General features: G+C 40.3%; 1 protein-coding gene across 5 annotated transcripts in view; it reads left to right on the top strand.

Annotated features, from left to right (window-relative positions):
• The window catches only part of nrxn2a (neurexin 2a), a 126,180-nt gene that overhangs the window by 34,865 nt on the left and 66,275 nt on the right, over nucleotides 1-25,040 (top strand). For 4 of the 5 annotated variants that reach the window (XM_065962824.1, XM_065962821.1, XM_020633392.2 and 1 more), the window contains exons 4-10: nucleotides 2,690-2,719; nucleotides 2,965-2,976; nucleotides 7,696-7,997; nucleotides 12,481-12,642; nucleotides 18,607-19,036; nucleotides 21,079-21,462; nucleotides 22,304-22,507. In XM_065962824.1, the coding sequence (XP_065818896.1) occupies nucleotides 2,690-2,719; nucleotides 2,965-2,976; nucleotides 7,696-7,997; nucleotides 12,481-12,642; nucleotides 18,607-19,036; nucleotides 21,079-21,462; nucleotides 22,304-22,507 (1,524 nt within the window). The remainder of the gene's footprint in view (nucleotides 1-2,689; nucleotides 2,720-2,964; nucleotides 2,977-7,695; nucleotides 7,998-12,480; nucleotides 12,643-18,606; nucleotides 19,037-21,078; nucleotides 21,463-22,303; nucleotides 22,508-25,040) is intronic. The other variant, XM_065962822.1, reaches the window with a different exon arrangement.

The following is a 25,040-nucleotide window of genomic DNA, read 5'->3' as shown; positions in this document are numbered from 1 at the left end:
GATTTTATTTTTGGGTCAAATCTCCTCAGAAACCACCAAAGTGAAGGGTTAGACCAGGCTTTCCCTTCTTGATAAAGAGATGGCCTCTGGCTCAGTGACTGCTCCTTCTTATTAGTTGGATAATACGAAATCTAGCCCTCCTCCTCCTCCCCACAGGGACAAAAGTCAAAGAAATGGAAAGAGACTTAACCAGACATTCTTCCTGCATGCTGTCTCTGCTGGTGGTGGCTCACAGCCCGGTGCTGCTGGGTGTGTCTGTGTCACTGTTAATGATTAACAAGGCTCCCTTTTAGCCCCTTGTCGGCGCTGCCATGTCATAGTTCTGCTGAGTGATGTGCTTTCTATGGTGGCCTGCAAGGACAAACGTGCTGCACTGGCCCAAAAGACATTCATTAGAAGAAGTCAACTGCAAATTCAGAAGAAATCTAGATTCGAAAAATTTGTATATCCAAACAAAAAACGAGAAGTCATATGTGATGCAAAATGGAAAGAGAAAAAACTGCAGAAACCCCTCCAGATATGCATTAACAGCAAACATGCTGCACATACATTAACAATGCAATAACACACACCTAAAAGATAAAAGAACAGAAAACAATGCATACCCTGAATTTGCTTCTTTTTTTTTTTCCCCCTCTGAAGGACTTGTTTTCAGTTGTTGAAGCACGTTTGCCCTCATGGGCCGCCGTAGATTTCTCTTTTATTGCAGAACACTGGTGCTGAAGATACAGACACAAGGGGAAGATGAGCTCAAGTCCAGGCAGGCCTGGTGAGAATGTGGTGAGAATGAGATCACCTGAGATGTGTCGAGTGGAAGGGCAGCTAACACTGTTCGCGTAGTGTGTACACATCTGGCTTGTCATGTGGAATGCACAGCCATGGCGAGAGTGCACACAGCAGCCCTTTGTCTGCTCTGTACACATGGTCGTGCTTGAATCCTGTCTAAGCAGAGGCTCAGTCACTGCTGCGGTGACACACTGTATCAAAAGCCTACGTGTTGGCAGGCGAGGACGCTCCCGGGGGTAATCATGTCCATTCCACATCGAGAGCTGCAGCGTGAACAGCCTTGCTCAGTCGAACGTGTGCAGGAGATTTGTGCACCAGCAACCTGCCGCTTCATAATTCTTCTTTTTTTTTACCTAATGACTGAGTGGGGACTGTGAGCAGGGGGACTCGCTGTGTGAGTCTTGGAGTGCTGATGCTCTGATGAGGGATGTTTGTGTTGGCTGGTGCAGCAGAGGAGGCTCATGTGCTTAGTAGATGTGTGTGTGTTGTGTCATCCCGGTCTTCTTTTTGGCACGGTGTTAGCACTGGCTGACCTTTTGAGATTGTTTTCTGTGTTTCTCCATCAACTATGCTTAACACACGGCAGGGTGATTAGAGATCCAGGCTGGTGGTGTACGTTCAACAAATCAAATTTGCCTTTTGTTGCTGCATGTTGTTACCGCTTAACTTTTTTGAAGCCATCACCTTTAACTGCCAAGCAATATCGATTGACTTATCTGCAGTGTGGTTTCAGTTTTTTTAAGACTGCAATCCTCAGTCGAGCAATATATGAGGAGCATGCTGTCTGTGCAACTGTGTTTTACATTAGTGATTGTTTAAGTGTTGGCCTCTGAAGCACTGCACATAGGCCTTTAAGGGTCTTTTAGAATTAATAAGTACAAATGTTGATTTTATTTTCTTCTATTTGTACTTATTTTGTTGTTTACGTGTATAAGGAGGGATAATAATTTCCATTGCTTTGGTTATGGCCCACTTTCACAAAGATGTTTTTAGTATATGCAAGAAAAACATTCTGGAAATACTTATTTTTGGTTTAAATGTTTATGTGGAACCTAGAATATTTTTAGATTTCTAATTGGGCCTTGGCTTTCTTTAATGTTGGAATGGCTGTGTTACACCATTAAGCCCTTTATTTTTTTGGCCAGTGCAGGGTGTGTTCAGTGTTGCATCAACTTTATGGGGCTATGTTGGGGTTTTTTTTCTCTTTTGCTTCGGTGGGAATTAAAATATTAGACTATGCAGACCATTAATGACTGACCTGTTACATGATGTTTGCTTTGTCGTTGTATTAGTGTCCTGCCTTCTTAACCACCTGAGCTCCATTAGCTGTTGAATCCTCTGTGAATTACATCGATGGTTGCTTATGATTTAACGGATGAGAAATGGTGTCACTGCCGCCCTTTGATAAAATGCTGCCATATAGAATGTTAAATAGGCTCATCCGCTGTTAGCACTTACATGCAAATATCAGTGTGTGGAGACAAATGGGTAAGCCAGCAGAGCCTTGTGAGAGATTTTAGCATTAATGTAACCACATGTAGCATTAAGTGTCTACACTGCAGAGCAGGATTTGTGTTATCAGACACATCTCCAACACTGTCTGCATCAAGTAAACATACAGTACGTGTTCCATTCAGAAAAAAGCATCTGTGTGAGCAACTGAAGGGTTGCAGCGATCCAGATGTTTTTTTCTCTCCTTGCCTTCCCTCTCCTCCCTTGAGATGTTTGTCTGTTTTCAGTTTGATTCCCTTTTTTATCTTTGAGTTCGACCTTCGACATCCGTACCTTCCCCAGGATGTCTGTCACAAACTGCAGTCCAACATTGTGACAATGCTTTTGTTCTCCCGAACCTCTTTATGAACTTCCTGTTTTTCGTATCCTTTTTTCTGTTCTTTCCCTCAAGGTCTGGCGCACCTGATGTTAAACCGCCAAGGTATGGGGTCTATTGGTTTGCTTTTCCTTCCCAGCCACCGTATCACAACATTCCCCCCCTTTCCCCTGAATTCATTTTAGTTAACTGTGCTGCACTAATATTTCCTCTCCTCTTTTCTCACATACTTGCCTATTCGTTTTTTGCTTCCTGTCATGTTATGCTCACTACTCACTCAATTTGTGTCCGTCAAACCCTTGTCCTGACCACTGACTGAGCTACTGGAACTTCATCTTTGACCTCTGCAGTTTTTCGCCAAGGTAATGCATCTATGCTCATGGTTTCATGGTGTTTTCAGAGGAAATGAGTAGGTATGAATACATTTTAAAAAGATTTGGACCTCAGGCCAAAGATGTCTCTTAGGTCTGCATAAAAGTTCCTTCACCTTTTCTGTAAAAATAAGCAGAAGAATACTAAAACATAATATATTATAACAGGAATTATCATTTATTTTAATCTCAATGCTGTACACAGATTTTACAAATAGGTACAAGATGGTACTGTTTCCTCAAATGTGTGATCATGGAGTTGTTTATGATCACTGCAAAAAACTTGACTTCAAATGATTTCTACTTTGCAGCAGTGCTGATTTGTTGAATATTTATTTAGGCACGGATTGAGGAAAAAAAAAGATTTCAGACTAATGACGGCAGAGTAATTTTTACATGAAGGACATGTTTTTACATAGAAGGGTTTAGAGTTAGAAAGGGACGCTCCTGTGTTTTCCTTGTTTTTTTTTTTCCAAAAAAGAATAATAAAGCATCTAATAAGAAGTAGAGTAAACCTTGGGAGAAAAAACATCTATCCAATTCATATTTGGCAAAACATTTATATTTGACAGAAAGGAAGAAAAAAAAAATGTTTTATTGAATACTATGGGTGGTTCTGACCTACATGAGTCTGCTGTATTTCAGCGTTGTGTTTTCTGAGATCCAGATAAAAGTCACCCTCCTGTCTCCATGGTAATCAGTGTTTTCTCTACACAGAGACTTTGCTTTGATGGCCCACACTGACAATATATTAAAAACAACAAAAATACACTGCTCTTGTTTTCATGTGTCTCTTTGAGTAAATGTAACTTGAGATTATTATCTAGAGATGAAATGTATCCTGGTTGAATTTTGACAGAATGAACACATTATAGGGATATTTCTGGAAAACACATGTTTCTTTTTCAGCACCTGTATTAGTGACTCTGTCTTACAAGATCAAAGAAAGCATACATCCTTTTTATTGTCAGCCAAATAATGCTGAAACATATCTTTACACAATCGCTAAAGGATAGCATGATAAAAACCCTGCATATTCAAACTGAAATAGCTTTGTGTACAATCGTTGAATCATATTTTTCACACTCCTCTGGAACATAAGTTAGTGAGAATGAAAAACAGAGTGTGGCCATATCCTGGGTGTTCTCACATACATTTTCTGGTGTTGGACTGATAACACTCATATTGAGGTCATTTACAGTCGATGAAAAGGCTTAAGTGAACACTTCATAATGTGATAACTGCAGTTTTTCAGCCTCTATAAATGGTGCTGCTGGAGGCTCTACATGACTGTGACATTATAGATTATGGTCTGGATTCTTTGGTAACTCGCTTTGGGACAAACTTGGTCATGTAGTAATCAGTCTTTACTAGGCTTAAAGATAATGTTCAATTAAAGCTCCTACTTTCTGCCAACTGCTGAACAATGTAGCCTCTGTAATGATTACCATTCTCTGTTGTATTATAATAACGCTGCTTTATCAAATATTCAGTAAGTCTAACAGCAATTGTGTCCTAAAGGCCAACAATAATCTGCTCTATCATGAAATGTAAATGCTTCGCCATTTTATCCATCAAAAAGGGGAATTCCCTTAATTGATTGGGGAAATAAGATTTACATGAATAAGCCCCAAAGCAATTCTCGGCTACAATGAGCAACAAAGTACTGTACATGTTATTTCATGGGAAATACATGAGACATCAAAGTTTTATTCAGCATTTTAATTTGGGACAAATGTTTGACAATGTTCCAGCTTTAGCCCGAGGGGAAACTCACGAGCGCTGTCTGATTTGATCAGAATTTATCTGACCACAAATAACGTAGAATATATTTTACGCCACCGTTGTCCCTCCCCGTGGAGAATCCCACTGTTAGAATATAAATGAATTAAAAGCTTTTAGCACACTTTAGGAAGTGGCTTCTTGCGTATGCGCTTGTGTCCTAGAATTATTTGCCTGTGTGAACACACTCAGACAAACAGCAGACACACTCTCAATAAGACTATGCTTGTGCAGGTGTGATTATGGACAACTCATAGTGCTAAAGCATGGCCAGGCCTCCAGACCAAAGTTAAACTGTTGCCCAAAGCACATGCTGTAAATATCTGACTTACATTATTTATCCGACAACTTTTTCCTCCACCTTCAAGCAGGAGACGAGGGGCCATCTGCAACCCAGGCTTTTGGACCACTTTGAAATTAATCACATATAAAGCTCAAAATTAATGAGCAATCCATATGTTGGTGCAGCCACTGCAGCAAAATGTAATTTTAAGAGAGAGATTGGAACAGGTGGGCCACAAGGAAGTACGCCCAGATGATGTTATCCCACCTGATGGCACCTCTCTTCCTCCACAGTATTCCATTGATCATGCTGTGACAGTTAGCAGCTAATGCATGGCTATGGGTGGTGCCTTTACAGATGTGGATGTGTGGCACAGTCGCGACCACAGCTGCTATTAGCTATTTTAAAGCTTACTTGGTCAAGGGGAAGTTTTTTAGGTCCTTTTTTTATTTTTTAAGCGGCAAAGCTACAAGGATTCTCTAGTGTCCTGAATATAGAGGGACATTTAATGGTTTCAAACCATGGGCTGAGAAGAGATAGAAGATTGGATGATGTATAGTAAGACGGAGACAGGGGAAGGGGGGAGGAAAGGCAGCGGTATGTGGCGATGAAAAGAAAAGCAGGAGAGACATGTAGAGATTGTTGCTGCTCTGATATTCTGCTGAGTCTTCTTTTTCTGCTGATACCGGCATTTGGCGAAATGTTCTTAAAGCTGCAGCCAAGGGAGGAGGTCGGCGGCTTTGCCCCCAGTTAGCTGCACCATGCATCAAGTGCTAAACGGCTTCTGCAGTGATGGTAAGGTAGTGCCAAAGTCCTTCTGGTTTTAGACAAAACACAGAACGCCCTTTTGCAAGCCTGCAAACACCTCTCTCGTTAGCGGCGATACGGCCTGCTGCCTTTCCAGCCGCCCACACTCTTCCATTGATCCCTCAAAGGACTTCAGGGTCATCTGCTAGTGACGTCTTCATTACAGAAAGCTGGTAATGACAGACAGATAATTGCACTGGATGTGCTCAGAATATGATGACATTTCTTTACGTATAGACTAACCTCTTTGAAGGTTAGATATTAGATTAGCTGTGCTGGCAGGGTTATTAATGGCACACACAAGCTCTCATGTTCCTTCAAATTAGGCCACAAAGCCTTTTTCTGTCCCATAATTATTTTTCCCAACAGCTACACGTTCTGTATTGACTACCCCTGCAACCTAAGTGAACACTTCACCTACTACATCAGTCAAATGCTGGACTTCACATTGAGGCTAAACAACAACAGCCTAACAAGATCCTGTCTGCACAGCAGTCGAGTACAGCGCTCAGACAATAGAGACTAATGGGGACTGCTGGTCCTGCTGGCTTAAATTGGCCCTGGAGTCCAGGAGCCGACAGTTACTGTACAAGCAAACACGGGCTTAAGGGACAGCTTATCCGTTCAGCTGGAAACAGCTTGCTCAGTAGCTTCGGGGGGCTGAATCTTACAAACAAGCAAAGGAAGAGGTGTCTGAACTGACTTCAAACAGACCATTCATCAGTTCAAGACCTTTCTTATACAGCAGCCGAAATTAATCCTTCAGTTCAATGCTGTACTATGGCTTAATGTTGAGAAGTCTTGACCCTGAATTTCAAAGCAAAATAGTAAACAGTGTGTTTATTATTTAGTCAAGACTGGCATCAGAAAACAACACTAAAAACAAAGCTGTGTGCCCTTTGACTTCTGTGGTGTTGAGGGTTTGTTGCTGTCATCATTATAGCCTTAATATGTAAAATTTGTTACTTAATTGTGTTGATTTCCCAAATTCATATTGCTATTTCTTTGTTTGTTTTTATGTGAGTCAGGTTTCTATGTTAATCAATGTTATTATCGTTCTTTTCGTGTATCTTTCAATTTTTCCAATATCTATATTTATCATTTTATCTATATATAAGGTTGTACTTTTGTAAGTTATCATGCTGCTAACATTAGCAACAAGTGTCAAAAGCTTTACTTTGTGTAGGATGCTTGCCTTAGCATTAATGCTAAATGAACTGTTATGTCAGCCATGGGTTTAGTATTTTGTGCACAAGTGTTTGTCACAACATTTACAGTAATAGAGTTTTTTTGTGCGGCTACACTGCAACAGTTTGGGACTTTAATTTGGTTAAGCTACGTTAACTCAAATAGGAGTGAAATGAAAATTTCTTTGGGACTTTTTCATTTTAGTTGCAAGTTCAGTTTGCAAGCGGGACAGTGTATGTGTTAGATTCATATCAGTGAAGGATCTTTAAACCCAGCATAGCACTGCAAATCACTGGTGTATTTTAATGGAGCTCTGTGGAAGCTATATTAAGCATAATGACAGGAAGAAATATGAGTTTGTTGTTGGTTTTGGTGTTTTTAAGGAATTTCTATGCAAAAGAGAAATATAGTTTATGATAGCACATGAATTTTCATTAACTGGAGAAAAAACATGCAGAATTGTGATCTCCCATGGGCAGCATGCTTTAAGAATGTACAGTGACATTTAAGCAAATCTCAGTAGCTTTACAAATGTACATGTATAATTCAAGTGACAGTGGCATATTGGTTTAATGATAGTAAAACAGACAGTAAATGTAGGCATGTCGACTGAAACAGCTATCTAATATGTGTCTCTCCTCCCCTCTCAGGGCAGGAAGAGTCCATGGCCACCTTCAAAGGCAATGAGTTCTTCAGCTACAACCTGTCCCTGACTCCCATTCAGAGCAGTTTGGACGAGATCACACTGTCCTTCCGTACGCTGCAGAGGAACGGCCTGCTTCTTCACACGGGGAGGTCGGCCGACTACGTCAACCTGTCGCTAAGGAACGGAGCTCTGTGGCTCGTCATCAACCTGGGCTCTGGTGCTTTCGAGGCCCTGGTGGAGCCTGCCAGCGGGAAGTTCAACGACTACGTATGGCATGATGTTCAAGTGACACGTAACCGCCGCCAGGTGTGTATGAATTGATGAATTAGGTCCCAGTAATACTGCTCTGATGCAATTAGTGTTTAGATACAGCAGTCCACAGTCACAGTAAACAACTGCTATGCAGGTTTTGTTGATTCTGTAATATTTCTGCTCTGCCGGACTCCTTATATTCCCCATTTTCTGCATTCTGAAACATATTGCATCTCTTGCATACATACTGTATCGGGTCATTGCCCTCTTTTTCATGGATTGCGTTGGTGGGAGTTTTGAGTCCTTTTAATAATATTAATGGATCCTACAGTCTGGTTTCTTTTCTACCCAAAACATTTTCTTCACAAATGTCTGGCAGGTTTTGACAAAGACTAAACATTTTTTTTTCAGGAGTAACCCACATATTCAGCTTTGAAAAAGTATCTGAGCACTCATGCAAGAAATAGAAGAACATTTTATAACGACTAAGGCCAATGCACTTTTACTGCTGTACCTGCTGTACTGTACTCAGACGAGACGACCCTCAGGTTTCATATTCATTAATTTTGTCCACTGGACATAGCTCAGAGACGAAGTCCCAAACTAATTTACAGACTGCCAAGTTGTGTCTGTTACATTAAATGTTACCCTGCTGGCACTCTTGACTGCAATATTTCTATAATTACTCCCATTTTACTGCACCTTGAAGCGCCACCAATTATTGATTTTCATTTCCAAGAAAATGTGCAGTGTGAATGCGGCTGTAGATAATTGTCCATTCCTGCAGGTCTGTGGAGAGTTGTAAAGTCAAAGTTGGTACAGTCATGTTTAATGTTGGTCTGGTGACAAACTGAGAAGGTAAATACATCTCTGAATGCTAATGTTGATCTGCTGAGATCTTAAAGTGGGCCTTGTCATGCAACTTTAAACCTGCAATGGGTTTTTGTTTTGCAGCTCAGAGCAGTTTCAGCTCTGTTTTTTGTCTACTCAACCAGGGGCATGTCCAGAAGGGTAGCTAGGGGTGGCATGCAGTTGCCACCTCTGATTGGCTATTTGCCTTGCCAGAGGTGGGATTTATGTCGAAATCCACTATTTAAGCTGGGTTGCAACAGACAGCTCATAGTTTTCAGTGTGCAGATGTTTGCTTGTTTGTTTTTTTAATACTTAAATTGTGACTTGAGACAGACATGTGTGTTTGAAGAATTTAACTTAGAAGATGTATATATTGCCATTATCTTGTGTTACTTAGAAGTCGATTTGATTAGTGCAAAGAGAAGGGGAAAATAAATGCTCGTCATTCATGTGTGTGCACACAAACTTCGGGCCACCCCTGCACAAGTCAGTGCGACAGATGGGCCACCCCAGTACAAAAAGTCTGGACACACGCCCTGCCTCCTACGTCTGGGAAAAATAGCTGACTCTGCAGCTTCAAATACAGGATCTATATAATTTTAAAACTGAAGCAGAGGACAGTTTTGTGGGGGAAAAAAAGAAAATATTGGGTTAAGGTTTTCTCCATGCATGTAGTGATCGGAGCCTCAACATGCTTATTATTTGCTTTAAGCTGCATGTTTTTAAGGACATTATTTCCTATTTAATAGTTTAGATTCCATCAAAATGTGTCACATTTTCCTTTTATTGATACTCCAACTTCTGGAAGTATTTGTTTGTGGTATGATTTTTTAAAAACATTTGGCAAAACCTCACAGTTAGTTTTATTTGAAAATTGAAATTTCTTAAAAACAGTTTGACAGAATCATCTAGACATGAAATGTGTGTCTCTTAATTCTGAGGAAGTAGTATGTAGTTGGATTGAGAAAAGCGATAATAGTTGTGCCACCATTACAGTATAAGAAAGTACATCCATACCAGATTATTGCTCTCGGATTCATGCGCAATGATGTTTTGACTTAGTCTATGACATCATGATCAGATGTACGTGATTTCGTCAATGTTTAAATGTCAAATCTGTGCCTAATGAATATTTTTGGAAAATGTAATCCCTGTGATGACACGTTTTCTAACGATGTGCTTTTGTCTTTATCGCTTCAGTCTGCCAATGCACTTGGCACTTATTTGGAAGAGTATCAATCTGTTGAAACTCGCACAATGTATCAATTCAAACAGAGCTGTTATTTCCTTAGCTCAGACAAGCATCAAAAGAATGTGCAGGAGAGAAGTGACACCGCTGAGTCCCACAGAATCTCAGTGGATCTTTTCTATCACATTATTGACACTTGAGGTAATTGGGCTTCTAAAAGTGAAAAGCTGCCAAAACATTCTGTTGAAATAAAAGGAATGCTTTTTAAATTAAGCCACAAACTTAACTTGTCTTTTTTTCTACAATAATAGGTGTACTAATGTAATGCATTCAAAGGTTTTATGTCTCCTCTCATTGTGTTTCTGACTCTGTCATCATGGCTTATATATTCCTAGCCGGTCACATTAACCGGTATATAAAGTTGCAACCTCCTCCACATTTATTTCCTGACTTACCCTGACTTACAGAGGATCGGCAATCCAATGCTTACGACGTCACTCCTGCTTTCCGCCCAGCATTTGATCCCTGTGTAAATTGCTTTCCCCTCAGATAAGTTACCCCTCTGACATGTAGATAGGGAGAACTGTAACTCCCAAGAGAGTGCTGGTGGAAACATTTTATTAGATCCGCTGGTGCTTTTCAGGCTGGAATTCCTCCTATTACCACCACCCACTCCATCTGTCCTTTCTTACTCTGTTGTGGGCTAAATGACTGGTGCTCGGGCTCTCTTTTTCTGACTGTTATTGATGATGCACTCAACTGTTTCTGGGCACATGATTTGTTGTTTATCCTGAACACCGCACTTAAATGTCACTGGAAGGAACAGCCGTAGTTTCCCTTAAATCTGCTCTGCATTACCCTCTGCGTGTAGAAATCCTTTGGGTGCTCTAGCACAGCTAAAGCCGGCATTGGGCCTTTAATTAATGATGTTTTTGCCTAATTCAATAATTACCTTTGAACCCAATTATCCCTTACCCTGCATAACACCAGAAAAGTAACTATCTTGGGATACCATGTAATAGGCATTATCAGAAACTGGCCATGCTTCTGTAGACGTTGTGGAGTGAAACATTAATCAATTCCCAGACATGAAAGCTCTTTGGTTTCCAGAAGTTTCTTTATATGTGCAGCATCATCAACACACAGTCTAGCCCCGCTATTGTCCTCGGTGTAAGCTTAAGATACTGAAGGCTTCACCAGTAGATGGACAGAAATCAATACCTGCCAGCAGCAGAGAATAATACGGCAGGAGCTTGTTTGAGAGAGCTGACACCTGAACACACCGTGTCGGGTCAAGCCTTTGTCTCTTATCTTTTTGCTTTCGACGTACCAGGGTGTTTACCAAATGGAAACACAAGTGAGTCTTTAGGATACGATTAAAAGACTTTGGCTTTTACAATTTAAATGGCTTCTCCATAGGTCGCACATTTTTTTTGAACTATTTGTTTTTTATTTGCGTACTGAAACCTGACACGGTGATATTGATCCATTAGTTCTGCATGACCCTTTGGGACTCTCCTCCAGAAAGGTCGAGGTCTGCTGGATGAGTTGGTGTTATCAGCAATGTAATCATTCTTTAAACTGGTGTCCATATATGCAGCTTTGACTTTTGTTATCTTAATTTTTCAATCACAAATCATCCCATTATTCTCCTTTTTTTTTAAATGTGTTATATCACAACTTCCTCAATGAATTCACATTGATCAGAGAGCTCTGTCCTCTTCTTTTTTTTTACGTACTTTATGAAACTGTGTCTGATATTTGAAAAAACGTTCCCACTTAAGTGCTGCATGTATAAAGTGGTCGGGAATGGCCGTGTGCATGCATGTCCTTGTTGGAGCTTTTATTTCTCAGTTCTAGCTTTAAATGCAAATTATACTGTAACACACAGTGCTGTTTACTAACAAGCCATAAGCTTTTTACTGTAGCATTTCCTGAGAAGGGAACATTTCTCCCCCCCCACAAAAGAAATCCTAATTGTTTTCACTTCCCCAAAGTGGAAGCTAATATATATGTGTGCAGGAATACAATTTAACTGTAGGCTTATTGTCATGGCAACTGGCATATCATTTTTTTCCCTACAGCCCTATTCAGTCATTCGTTTCCTTTGTCTCTGTGTGCTGATGAGACTGATATGGGAATAATCGTTTTTTGTTGCTGCCAATATGAAAAATAATGTAGCTTGCAATCTTGATATCTTTAATCTCATATTCGTCGAGCTTCCTGCAGCATGTATATTATAATATCAGCTGAAGGAATATTTACTGTATGGGTATATTGATTCCACTCCAATTTTGCTAATGTATCAGCAACAGGGATCAGCTGAGATTAGTGAACCAGTCAAAGCTGTTTCTTGTAATAGCCTTCAAGATTTATCATCAAGAAAAGCACAGCTAGAATCAAGCAATGAAGCGTGAAATAATTAGGCCAGTTTTTTTTTTATTTGGCTGAAAATATCTCACAGTCATGTTTTTTTCCCCCCATTTCCTTGTCTAGGTGACAATCTTGGTGGATGGGATCCTCACCACCACCGGATACACCCAGGAGGACTACACCATGCTCGGCTCAGATGATCTCTTCTACATCGGGGGCAGCCAGAACACAGCCGACCTGCCGGGCTCCCCAATCAGCAACAACTTCATGGGCTGCCTCAAAGACGTGAGTATACAGCTTGACCTCTGTCACCAGCAGAGGACTGGAAACACTATCCTGCCCTCCTTAGATAGCACAACCCTGTCCTATAAGCAGAGCGTGTTAGTGCGTATAGAAAATCAGCCCTCACATTCATATTGATTCTCCTGTTGGAGGGTGTTTGTAGGTGAAATATTCAGAGCATGTGTGTTTATAGATTCCTGTGGGAATTCCTTTGTGAAACGATGCCTGATATACATTGGAAACATCTTCTCTTCTAGCGTCTGAACTCACTTTTTCAGCACTATTTTCCACATTTTTGGAGCTATTTGACTGCAGCCTGTACCTGTCACATTGATTATATCGAGCACCCAAGTTAGGATCACGTGTTCAGCATTAGAATTAGTATACACAAATTTTTAATGAAGTGAGCAATCTCATAAAAAGAAAATGGAGTACTCTCTGCTTTTGAAGTGAGAGAAATGCTCTCCCAGACCAACAGAGGATAAGGAGGAGATATGACTCAGACTCAGGCTGTAGATTGAGGTAAAATCGTGACAAAGAAAAGTAGTAAAAGCATTCGAGTGGCAGATGGGTGTTTATATATTTTCTTAGGTTCAATACCCAACACAAACAAAAGAGTTTCCTCTGTCATAGACATCCCTAAACACTTATAAACTGTGATTAGGCTCCATCCTGATCCTCATTAAATCCTGCTTTATAAGATGCAGCTGAGAAAACAATGTGCCAAGGACAAGACACACACTAAGATATAGGATGCATAAAATGAAGGGAAGGAAATGGAGTAGAAATAAACTCACTTAGCCAGTAACAGCAGCAGGAAATTGAAGGAAAACATAACAAGCAGAAGCTTCCTGTGAGAGTTAAAGCTTGGCAGATTGTAAAAAAGTGGCATAGTGTCTTGTTAAATGTTGATTGACGACATATTTGAAAATTGTCGCAGACTTTCGTGCTTGACTTCGCTTCTCCGCCAGAGCCAAAGTAAAGAAGATTTATCCCTCAAACAAAGTCAAAACATTTTGAATAACCCTTGAGTTTTAATCACCAAGTCTTTTTTTTCCTACCCTTGATTTAGACAGATAATCACTTTGAGATATGAGGTCTCAGAAAAAGCCGGCCCTAGTCTCACATAGATATATCTCAACACTTTGCTGTCGCTCTAGCTAATTTAATCCGGTACACGGGCTGACAGAAAAAACATTCCAAATAAAGTCGAGGTGAAAAATTATTTCATTTGGATTCACGCATGCAGCTCACGCATACATTTTGGTGAAATATTCAGGGGTGCAGTTCACGTGTGAAAGGGGCTTTAGGTATAAAGAACATATCTCAACTTCCCCATGTATATTTAATTGAACATAACTCTTAAACTCATTTATCACTTAAAGTGGATACAAATACAGCATCCTAAAGCGTTCAGTTGTCCCTTATAAACACATTCTGTGCATGCACTTAGTGTACTGGAGGCTCTGGCTCCACATCGGTTAACCCCGACTTTTGTAAACACAACTGGTTATATACCATCACAGTGGTGGTGTTTATATCCAGAGACCAGCAAGAAGCTATGTGCCCGAAATGGATTAAACTGTCTCGTTGTCTTTTCTGCATGCCAGGATTCTTTCCCACTATTGCGTTGATAATGTGATTCATGTAAAGGCAAACATTTTCATCATAGCATAAGACTCTACTGCTTTGTCCGGCATCTTGGATATGTTGTAAACATTCAACTGTGACTTCTGCAGCTTTCCTTTTCACATAATGCTCTGCTTCGTGAGAACAAGTCTAATCTGCTGCTATAAGGGACATGCATGTGAAGGTGACACTGGTGGGTCGTTTGTAGTACACTACTTTGGTATAGACAGTTACAACAACTGTCGACTTTGAATAATAATTTGTTGCACCTTAAATTCCCTCTGATAGGTTCACAATGAAGTTAGATGAAAGCCTCACATGTCTCAGGCTCAGGCTTAAGGCTGCCTTTTGCTTCTGTACAAGATGTCAAGGACCATAAAAGAAGTGACAAGATAATATGCAGTTGAAGCTAACAGTTACCTCCATGTTCAGATGATGCAGCCTCTGCGTGTCTAGAAGGGTCCACACGGCATGCTTTTGCCATTCAGAGAAGGATCCTGTTAGTGTTCCTGGTCTTTTCACAATATTTCATACTTTATCGTTGAAAAATGAACATTTTATTCTCAACATGATGCTGCTGCATCTTTCATCTGGCAACACTGCCATTGAATTTAAACTGACATTCAGGGTCCTCCAATGTATGAATCATACAGTCTTTGATCTCCTGACGTTTCCTCTTATACAACCATGAGGTGACAAATGCATTTCATGATCACCTGGATTTTAGTGTGGCGCTTTAATCACATCACAATGTTGAAATCAGTCATTTCTGTTGTTTATGACCAAATACTTGAAAAACTAGTTAGTTTCCCATCAACCTTAGCAGTATTTAATTTTCACATGCCGCTAGCATTTTCTTTAAAACTTGCTCTATTGAGTGCAGCCTCCCACATCCACTAGCTTAAAGTATACATTAGTTTGAATGTTTTTTAGGCTATTCCTTTATTAAATTTCTCATCTCATATTTCCTGCAGCCTACAGATTTATTTTAATCCTTTAAAATCGTTTACAATAACACAGTAAGGACACGTGAAAAATAATTTGTCATAGCATCTGTACTTGTAGTTTCACTGGTTGTATTCATAAATAAGTACACAATATTCTCATTTCAAAGCAATAGTGTTAACTGAATGGTTTCAAACTGAATCTCTACATAACTATCAGCAGTGTGAATACAGTGAAATGAAAATGAGATGTTATTTATGGACAGATTGTTGTCCCAGCACCGCTGCCAATGCTGCAACCTCCGCTCTGTAGGCGGTGCGCCTGGTGGTGGTGTTAAGACCTACTGCTGCTGTGAGTTTTCACACGGATGAACTGTAGGCAAGCATGGAGAGGGTGATGGGGTAAAGATTCATGACGATGGGTGAAAACAGAAAAGTCTTGGTAATGAGGGTGAGCGATGGCAGAAGCAGAACTGATTTAACAGGATCAGCTTTGTCAAGAATTTCAGGAGCCAGGTTCAGAGCCGGGTCAGCCTGAGACACAGCTGTATGAGCAGAGGATCTATGGAGGGAGGAATACGTCTTATAGTAGTGAATGTTGAAAGTGTAGGCCATGACTAATCCCCCTAGACATTACATGATAAGAGATGCGAGCGCTTCTGGGTAGAGGCCATCAGGTTCATCAGATACAGGAAAAATAATGGCCACTTTCAGACAAATGTCACGACTACAACAACCTGCAGGGCGAGATGAATTTGTCTTTGAAGCCACCCGCTTATTGGCCCGTACTATGTGTGCCCACAGGATACCCAGACCTCATCATTAGGTACCTCTACTCTATTGCTTCAAAGATTGAGCCCAATTTGGTTATGAAGAATGTACTAAAGCTGCAGAGAAGATCTTACTCTCAGACTGCTGTTATTCTGCACTTGAGCATGAAAGACATGAGGGCTTTGTAAATCGACACAGAGAGAGCTCTATTCTTGTGTTTTGGGATACTCTGTAATCCTTGTCACATACAACAGGCATCCGAATTTGATGAAATAGGATTCCACTTCCTGTATTGTCCTTTGACTTACATAATAGCCCTGCAGAGGTCACAGTGTGCCTTTTTGTTAGATATGGTTGTAAGCAACGTCTGTATGTAACCACAAACACCCTGTTCACGCTTTATGTGGGTCACTGTTTTGATTGACTGGCTTCCTATTTAAAAATTGCCTGTTACACTTATTTCTCGATGGTCAGTTTCACCATCTGATTTCACTGCTTAATTAGTCACGCTGAGGCAGTGTGAAGTGTGATATTGGCTCAAATTGCCTCTCAGCTCAGCTGTTAGTCCTCTGTGCAGTGTGCTGTGTCACCTCAGGCGGTGATGGGTTTCTGAGCTGTGTGGCAGATAACAGTGGGCTCCGGGTGACTTACAACTGATACAAAATGAGACAAGGACTTTTGTTTCCTGCTGTGCATATTGATGAGCCCAGAATGAAAGAAGAAAAAAAATACAGCCACTATGAAACCACTAAGAAAGTCTGCTCTTAGTTTACAACAGGATATCTAGTTTGGCTCCAATGGTCGCCGGTTCCTGACATCTTGCGCCGGTGATGTCATTTTAAGCCATAATTTGGCAATAGATATCAGCTGGTGGAGCCAAGGTATCTACGTCCTGCCCCTTCTGCTAACCATAACACACATTTAACTTATAGATCAAACGGCTAAGATACCTTCAGTTGGTACAGTCCAACAGAAAAGAGTGTGAAATGTTCAATGACTCCAATCTTTCATTTGTTACATTTTTTCTCTCTGTCCCTCCTTTTCTAGGTAGTAGACTTTCTAGTAGTCACATTTGTAAGCATTAAAATAACTCATTAATTACTAAAAACTTCTCAGAACACTCAGATAAATGTAGCATGTTAACTAACCAAAATGACAGAAACCTTCTTTGAAGAAAAAAATGTATTTGACGTGTGTTTGGGTTTTCTAGTTTGACCCATGTCCCTTCTGGCAACATGGAGGAGGCACAGCTTAGGAATGTTTTGGCTTCATTTTTGAGGAGGTGTCATGTCGTCCATCTTTTTATACAGCCTTTGATTTTGTGTTAAGGCAGAGGGAACGGACCCAAAAGCAGACTGTAAGATGTTTTTAGGTTTTAAAATATCCAAAATAAAACTGCCAATGGTAATTAAAGAGAGGTGAAAACACTAGAAATACCACAATGAAGACATCCACATTAAAATCAAAGCGAGTGGAAAAACTGCCTGAAAATTAAGGGGGAAAGGTCTAAATACACTTGGGAGCTATATTGCAATGAATAAGGCAAGGTTGACTACAATAAGCTCAAACTAAAATAAATGAAATCCATAACTAACAGAGATATTCCATGAGTGTACATCTTGTATTTACAATAAAAATATATCTATAGAAAGGTTTATTATTTTTGTCTGTTTCCTTTGATTGATCTGAAATATCAATCCCATTCTCAGACTTTCCTCAAAGACAGAGGAAGGTTTGTGCATTCACTGCAGCACGAGTGCAAAATCCCCCGTTTAGCAGCTGCAGCATGAGCTCAGCAATGAAAATGAAAAATCTAGTTTATGCCCTCCTACATTTACTTATCTTAGCTCTTAAAATAATAAATTGTGCGTTGTGCTTGTAAATGACTGAGTCCATCTCTCTCCCACCCACCATCTCTGTTCAGACCATTTACTTTGGCTAAAAACACATAATTATTTGTCATTTTGTAGGTGCTCTGTCTGCGATTCCTCCACTTCAAGCTTTAAATCTATTTCACTGTCAGACCCATTGTACGTTCCAGAGAGAAGTATCTAAAGGGCTAAAATGTATGTGTTTGTATTAGCATTCAAATCTAAGAGCGTTTTCCAGTATTTCAACTCATGCTGCTTTCTCATTTCTTGCTGCCATTTGTTCAGTTTCCTTCAGATCTAAAAACAGGCAGACACACTATGTGGTGAAGGAGATTCACTGGTCTCACAAATAATTAAAAACATTCAGCATTTAAACAGAAAAAAAACAATGTGTTCAGTTCTAAAAGCTTCCTCCATTTCTGCATGGATACACGGCAGCAGTCAGTAATATTTTTAGTAGGACAAGTACGATTGATTTTTGTTCTGATAAATGCATCAAGCGCTTCTGCATCAGTATAGTTAATGGTGCAAGTTTATTTGACACAGCTCTGGAAATGAGATCATCAGGACATTTTTTAACCAAGCTCTGAGTCCTTGGATGATTCATTGTGTTTTTTTGCTGCGTGTCCTTGTGAATGCTGCTGTGTCATATCGATTCTAGTACTTATCGATGAGTAATATTCCAACCTTTGCTCTGAATTTATTGCTCTGTCTGGCTGTCATCTCACCATGACATCTCTCTCATTTATTAGGTGGTCTACAAGAATAATGAGTTTAGGCTGGAACTGTCACGGCTGGCTGAACAGCGAGACCCTAAGATCAGTATCCATGGTGACCTGAAATTCAGCTGCGAGAATGTGGAAGCCCAGGAACCGGTTACCTTCGACAAGCCGTCTGCCTACTTGACATTGCCCAGGTGGAACACAAAGAAGACGGGTGCCATATCTTTTGACTTCCGCACCACAGAGCCCAGCGGGCTTCTTCTGTTCAGCCACGGCAGTCTTCAGGGAACGCCACCTGACAAGAAGCCCCGGGCAGACTTCTTTTCCATAGAGCTGCTGGATGGATTTCTTTACTTGGTCATGGATATGGGGTCTGGCAGCATCAAGTTGAAAGCCAGTAACAAGAGGCTGGATGATGGTGAATGGTGCCACGTGGACTTCCAGAGGAAAGGGCGTGACGGTAAGCAAAGAATTTGTATTTGTGAAAGCAGAGCTCATAGCTGTGAAATTGCCCTATTTAGGCAAACACATTTACATGGCTGCTTTTTTTCTTCTCACATCACACTCGAGGCTGGGAGGCTCAAATGTGGTTATGCCAAGGGAAAAGACAATCACTATTAATCCAAATGTCTGTGTAGGTTCTCAGGCTCCAGCTATTCGTAATTCAAAGTGTTATGCAAAGGTAACTTCATTGAAGTCCAGTTGTCATTGGATCAAGCTTTAAATATTATTCCAATTTTACCAGCAACTGAAAAGACAATCAACTGCAAAAATCTTGAAGAATGTTGGACATTATTTAGCCTTCAAGCCACAATTGATTTGCTACCATTGGACAAAAGCAAATGTTAGCATTCAGACACTTCCTTGCTAACTGTTAGCTAGGAGCTGGCTGAATACTTACACCACTTAGTCTTGTACGACACATTAGGAGAGGCGTAAATTCCTATCTCAAGATAAACATTGCAAGGGAGAGGTTGGATACTAATATGAGCTATAGTATGAGGGTAGCTTATAGTTACCATGTTGTTGTTGGTTGTTGTTTTGTCTTTTTTTCTCTTCTTTACTTCTTTTCTCTTCTTGTTTACAATAGTTAACATAAATGTAGCTATTAACTAGCTGAATACCTATCGGCTGATGGTAGCTAATGGGTTGTATCAAGTATGTTTTAGAGTGATGTATAGTGTTGTTTGTTAATAGGGTTCTAAATGCCTTTCCTGTTGTATTACTTTACAAGGTGATGTTGGAATCCAGTCTCTTCCCAGCTAACAATAAGCTATACGTTTGGAAGTAGCTGAATACATTGTGAAAACAGCATGATAAACTCTATACTCAAACAGCAGCTAATATTAGCATTTAACCATTCCCTTGCAATGTTTATCTTAAACTAGGAACTTTGCCTTTATTATTGTATCATAAAGCATGGCTGCTAGGTTTTACCAAAAATTTGGAGTGAGACTTCAGTAGACGGGACCTTCTGCCACTGCCAGAGTAAATGGGGCCGTTTGAAGGCAGATTTAGAGTCTTTTCTCATTTTAAATCAACATTTAAACTGGTGTGATGTCATTATTTGGTCATAACCATCAATTTGCTCATTTTCGCTCTCACCTCCATGCCAGCTTCTCTCTATGCATTGTTGGCCTCCTCCTGCTCTCTCCGTCTCTGCCTTTACTCTGAATATACCCTTGACTGAATATGCAAGAAACATTATCAGCAAATTAGTGACTAAAAGGAAACATGCAACAAAATAGTAGACTGTTGTGATGTTATCATTCAGTCTTTTATTCTGTCATTATTCAGACAGCCCCTCCCCCGCGTATAATTTTAAAAACATTATACGCGTGAAAATAACCCATAAAAACAGTTTCCTGCAATTTTATAGATTGTTCACAATGGACCAGCATAAGTAGAAATAAAATTGTTTGCAAGCCTGTCGCGCCAGTGTAATGTCAAGGAAAAACGGCCTGAATAAATACAGTTATATATAGGCTCTATATGCACTGCAGTGAAACATGCATCCACATCGGCTTTTAATCGCTATGATATTTTTAGTGAGTCATAATTGATGTATGACTTTTTAAAAATCCCTGTTAACTTGTTTCACAGAATTCAAATTGTGGTCAAACACTAAAATGGGCCTTATTGGTACTAAATGTCTGCCTTATTTGTAGAAGACACACAGCTCCTTCCTTATACCCACCTTCAGATTTCTATAAATACATTTATTCCTTCTCAACAGGCTTAGATTTGCAATTTATAATTCTTCACTTTTTGAGTTCAAGTTTTAGTTATAGCCTCTGCTTTTGCTCAAATAATCAACTGCCAAGGACTGGCAGTGCTGTGTCCTAATCCACACTCGTTTTAAGACGAGCAGAGAGTAGTGCCCACTTCCTCAATTTCACAGTTTTTTTTTCTCACTTCTCACTTAGCACAACCCACACACACCTGTCTTCATTTTCTCCAACAAAAACACAGTGTAAGTTGACTCACTGCCTTGCCCTACAGGCTTCATCTCTGTGAACAGCCAGAGCATCCCCTTCTCTGCTAATGAAGGCAGCGAGATCCTTGACCTAGATGGGGACATGTATCTCGGAGGTCTACCAGAGGACCGCCAGGCCCTCATACTCCCCCCTGAGGTCTGGACGGCATCCCTCGGCCTCGGCTACGTGGGCTGTGTAAGGGACCTCTTCATTGACGGTCAGAGCCGTAACCTCTGGAGGCTGGCGGAGATTCAGAGCGCCACAGGTGTAAGCAACCTCTGCACGAGAGAGACGCATGTCAGGTGTGCGAGAGACACGTGTGCCAACGGCGGACTCTGCAGGGAGGGCTGGAACCGACACATTTGTGACTGCAATGGTACTGGCTACCTGGGCCCAAGCTGTGAGAAAGGTAAGAGTTTCTGTGAAGGATGGGAGAGGATAAGTGATTTTAAAATAGTGCTGCAAAGCTCTTAACACACTTTGGCCAGTCTTTTATTTATTAACATGGCTGTGTCCAAGCTGGAGGAGCCTGCTCAGAATGGAAAAATGAAAAACAAAGAAAACTCATTAACAGGCTTTCATGCTCAGACCTTATACTATAACAAAGTCATTAGCAATCACAGCTTGATCACCTACACACTAAATGATGTCATAACTATTCAAATTAGAGCTCTATAACCCTCCAACCCCACCCCCCATTTTTCCACACCCCTGTTCACAATAACACGATGAAAGAAAATTCAGTTTTTATTCATTCAAATCATTCAGGAGTGATTACAGTATTTTCTTACATTATAGTGATTCATTAATGAACTGTCAGTATCACAAGGTTGCCAATGCTGTGAGCATTTCATTAGAAATGTAGTGCTGCTTCGGCTTGAATCACGCTGTGCACACCATGCAGATGGTTTTCTCACTGAGAGACCAAATTACACAGATCTATTGGCAGCTAATAGTACGAGGGATATATGAATATCCCCCTTGTATTGCGCTATGATGGGTATAAATCCTTCATAAATTTGATTGCTGCCGCAATCTTCCTTGTCTGTCTTCGTATGCTCTAGGCTTTTTCTGCCATCTGCTGCAGCTGATGAAAACTGCAATCTCAAATAATATCATGCAGCACCTGAGATAAGCTAAAGCAGAAATCAGGGTTCATCACATAGATTCTGCCTCCTGTTCTTTCATTTTGTGATGGGATTCCCCCTGGGGTTCATTGTCTGATAATGCCTCCTCCTTGTAATCCTTAGAGGCCACGATGGTGAGCTATGACGGCAGCATGTATCTGAAGGTGGTACTTCCAAGGACAATACACACAGAGGCCGAGGACATGTCCCTCCGCTTCATGTCCCAGAGGGCCTTTGGGATGCTGATGGCCACCACCTCCCAGGAATCAGCAGACACCCTGCGTCTGGAGCTGGATGGAGGCAGAGTGAAGCTCACTGTGAATCTGGGTAATGCCGCTGTGGCAATGCGGATAATGCCAGTTGACCTTTTAGGATGTGTCACCTCACGAGCTCCTTATGATATCAGTTTTGTCTCAGACTCTCCCATTCCCATCTTCGTACACAATACTACAGTTGCTTAAACCCAAAGATCAGCACATCCTCGGATTGTTTTTCACGTTGGTACAGTAGATTAGATTTATCCCATGTATTTCAATTTTAATGAAAGTTAGTAAATGTCCCTTTAAATTGAATCATTTAATAATCAGAGTAAAAGTACATGGAAATGCAGACTTAATGTTTTGGGATATAAATTGAACCGTTTCACTTATTCTGTTTTTTTAGCCAAATATGCTGCCGGGGCTTCAAAAAGCTTTTCCAGTGCTTCTTCAGCTTTATGTTGTTACATAGAAGATATGTTATCTTCCTATTAAATTTTAGCTCAAGAATATAATCAATTTAGAGAAAGGAAAAAGAAAAATTCTCTGAAATATAAAAGAATGGTCTCATGAACTGTTTCAGATGCATCTGGAAGGATCATTTCAAATTGAAAAGAGGTTAATCTAATGATTGGATTTGTAGTAAAGATTTAATCTTTTCAGGAAATGTGTTTTGTGCTCTGAAGCAGTAGCCTATAGAATGAGAGAATTGATACCTCTCTCATATATAAAGCTGCAGTGTATTAGCTTACCTTCAGAAAAGCTGTGGGGAAACAGCTATATAAAGCCAGGTTGTGTCAGAAGGTACAAAATAATCTGTATACCACCCCCCCCCCCCCCCCCCCCCCCCCACTGCTCTCATTTTATAATCTGTAAGAAATACTGAGAGGGAAAATACAAGCTTCACTGGTTTGTGGGGTGGCTAGGCATCAGATTGTTATTAGCGATACACTATAATTCCCTGGAATCTTAGTTAGTTGCCTGGCAACCACTTGGGACCTAGAAATGATCTTATTCATACCTCTCTGCCATACACCAAATTGTTTATAATGCTAAAGAAAAATTATAATAATGTCTAATTGGCTTACTTCTTTTTTTTTTCTGGCTGCAGATAGATATGACCGTGGATTTTATATTCTCATCCAATTCTTCTAGAGAGTTTATGGACATTCTTCTATTACTGTATAGTATGTTTTCAAATAGTCCAGCAGGATGCCTAGACAGCTATATTTCTCCTTTTTTAATTTGACTTTAAATTAGAACGGTACCGCTATCGGAAAAAAAACCCACACAGTTTTAATTAAAGTTTGGAGACATTGGAGACAGAGATCAAGAGGTCCTGGGCTGGAATCCAACCTTCTGATAACTCAGTTATAAAGTATGCAGCTCAACCGTTTAGCTACCCAACATAGGCTATGTATTTTAAAAAAGCATTATCACTTTTATTTGATTGTTAGCTATGTTACACAACTGATGAGAAACAAAAATCAAGACGATTCCATCTAAAGTCTAATTTAAAACACACTTTGAAGAAGTCTAGTAGGCTATAAAATGTTTTTTTTCAAAGGGTTTTGATGTGCTATAAGCAACTGTAGGTGTGTATATTCCCCCTCTCTCTCTTTCTCTCTCTCTCTCTCTCAGTTCATCCTATGGTCAGGTCCCATCTGACCCTCTCGGCTCTTTCAGCCCTTCAATGGCTTGTCTGCAGTTCAAGGAGAAGGCAGTCAGAGACCAGATCAGTTTTTTCACTGAGATATTACCATTTTGACTGCTCACACTGTAGATGACCATTGTACTTCCCACCCCTCACATATACTGGCCTGTCCAGGTTAGAGCCGCCTTGCTGAGCAGAGGGCGCAAGGGATGAACACACACACACATGTAAAGAGACACAAACACACAGACACACACCCGCAGTAGAAGGTCTCTCTGGTCTCTGGCTGTCTGTATCCACTGCTCTGTGATGGTTGACAGCTTGAGAGCACTCCGCAGCCACATGACTTACACCAATGTATTCATGTACAGTCACATGATGGCGTTTGATTTTTTCAGGGCATGTAAATAATGAGTGGGTGAATCCATTTTGAGGCCAAAAATGTGAATACTGCCAATGGATTTGGGAAAATTAACTGTTGAGGACATAAGAAAATGTTAGCCAAACATCACAGGTGTGCTCTTGTTATTCACTTTTTTCATGGTGTAAGGATCATTGTGGCTGCAGGATGTGCAAATCGCCCCTTTTCCTCTGTAATAAACTTTGAAAAAATATTTTCGTCAAGCCTGTAGAACAAGTAGGAGACTGCTTTTTTTTTTTTTTTTTTTTTAGTAAACTGATTAGGAGAGTGAAGACAGATCAAAGTTTGGGCTTTAAAGCAGAGTTTTTTAAGGTTTAGTGTTCAAAACAAATTCAGCTTATTAAGCGTATTCAATTCATATTAATGCATGTTTCAGGAGTATTAAAATAACACATGCAGGCTATCTTTAACAAAACGTTGTTATAATTCAGGGGCCAAGAGTTTCATGTATAAAAGGTATTTTGTCTCAAACTATAATTCGTAATGACTGGAGCTTTAATTTACATTTTTCAAACTTCCAGTAATAGC

This window comes from Labrus bergylta, chromosome 14 (genome assembly GCF_963930695.1).
Source record: "Labrus bergylta chromosome 14, fLabBer1.1, whole genome shotgun sequence".
NCBI lineage: Eukaryota > Metazoa > Chordata > Actinopteri > Labriformes > Labridae > Labrus > Labrus bergylta.
The sequence above is the reverse complement of the archived record's forward strand: the minus strand, read 5'-3'. Positions and strand labels throughout refer to the sequence as shown.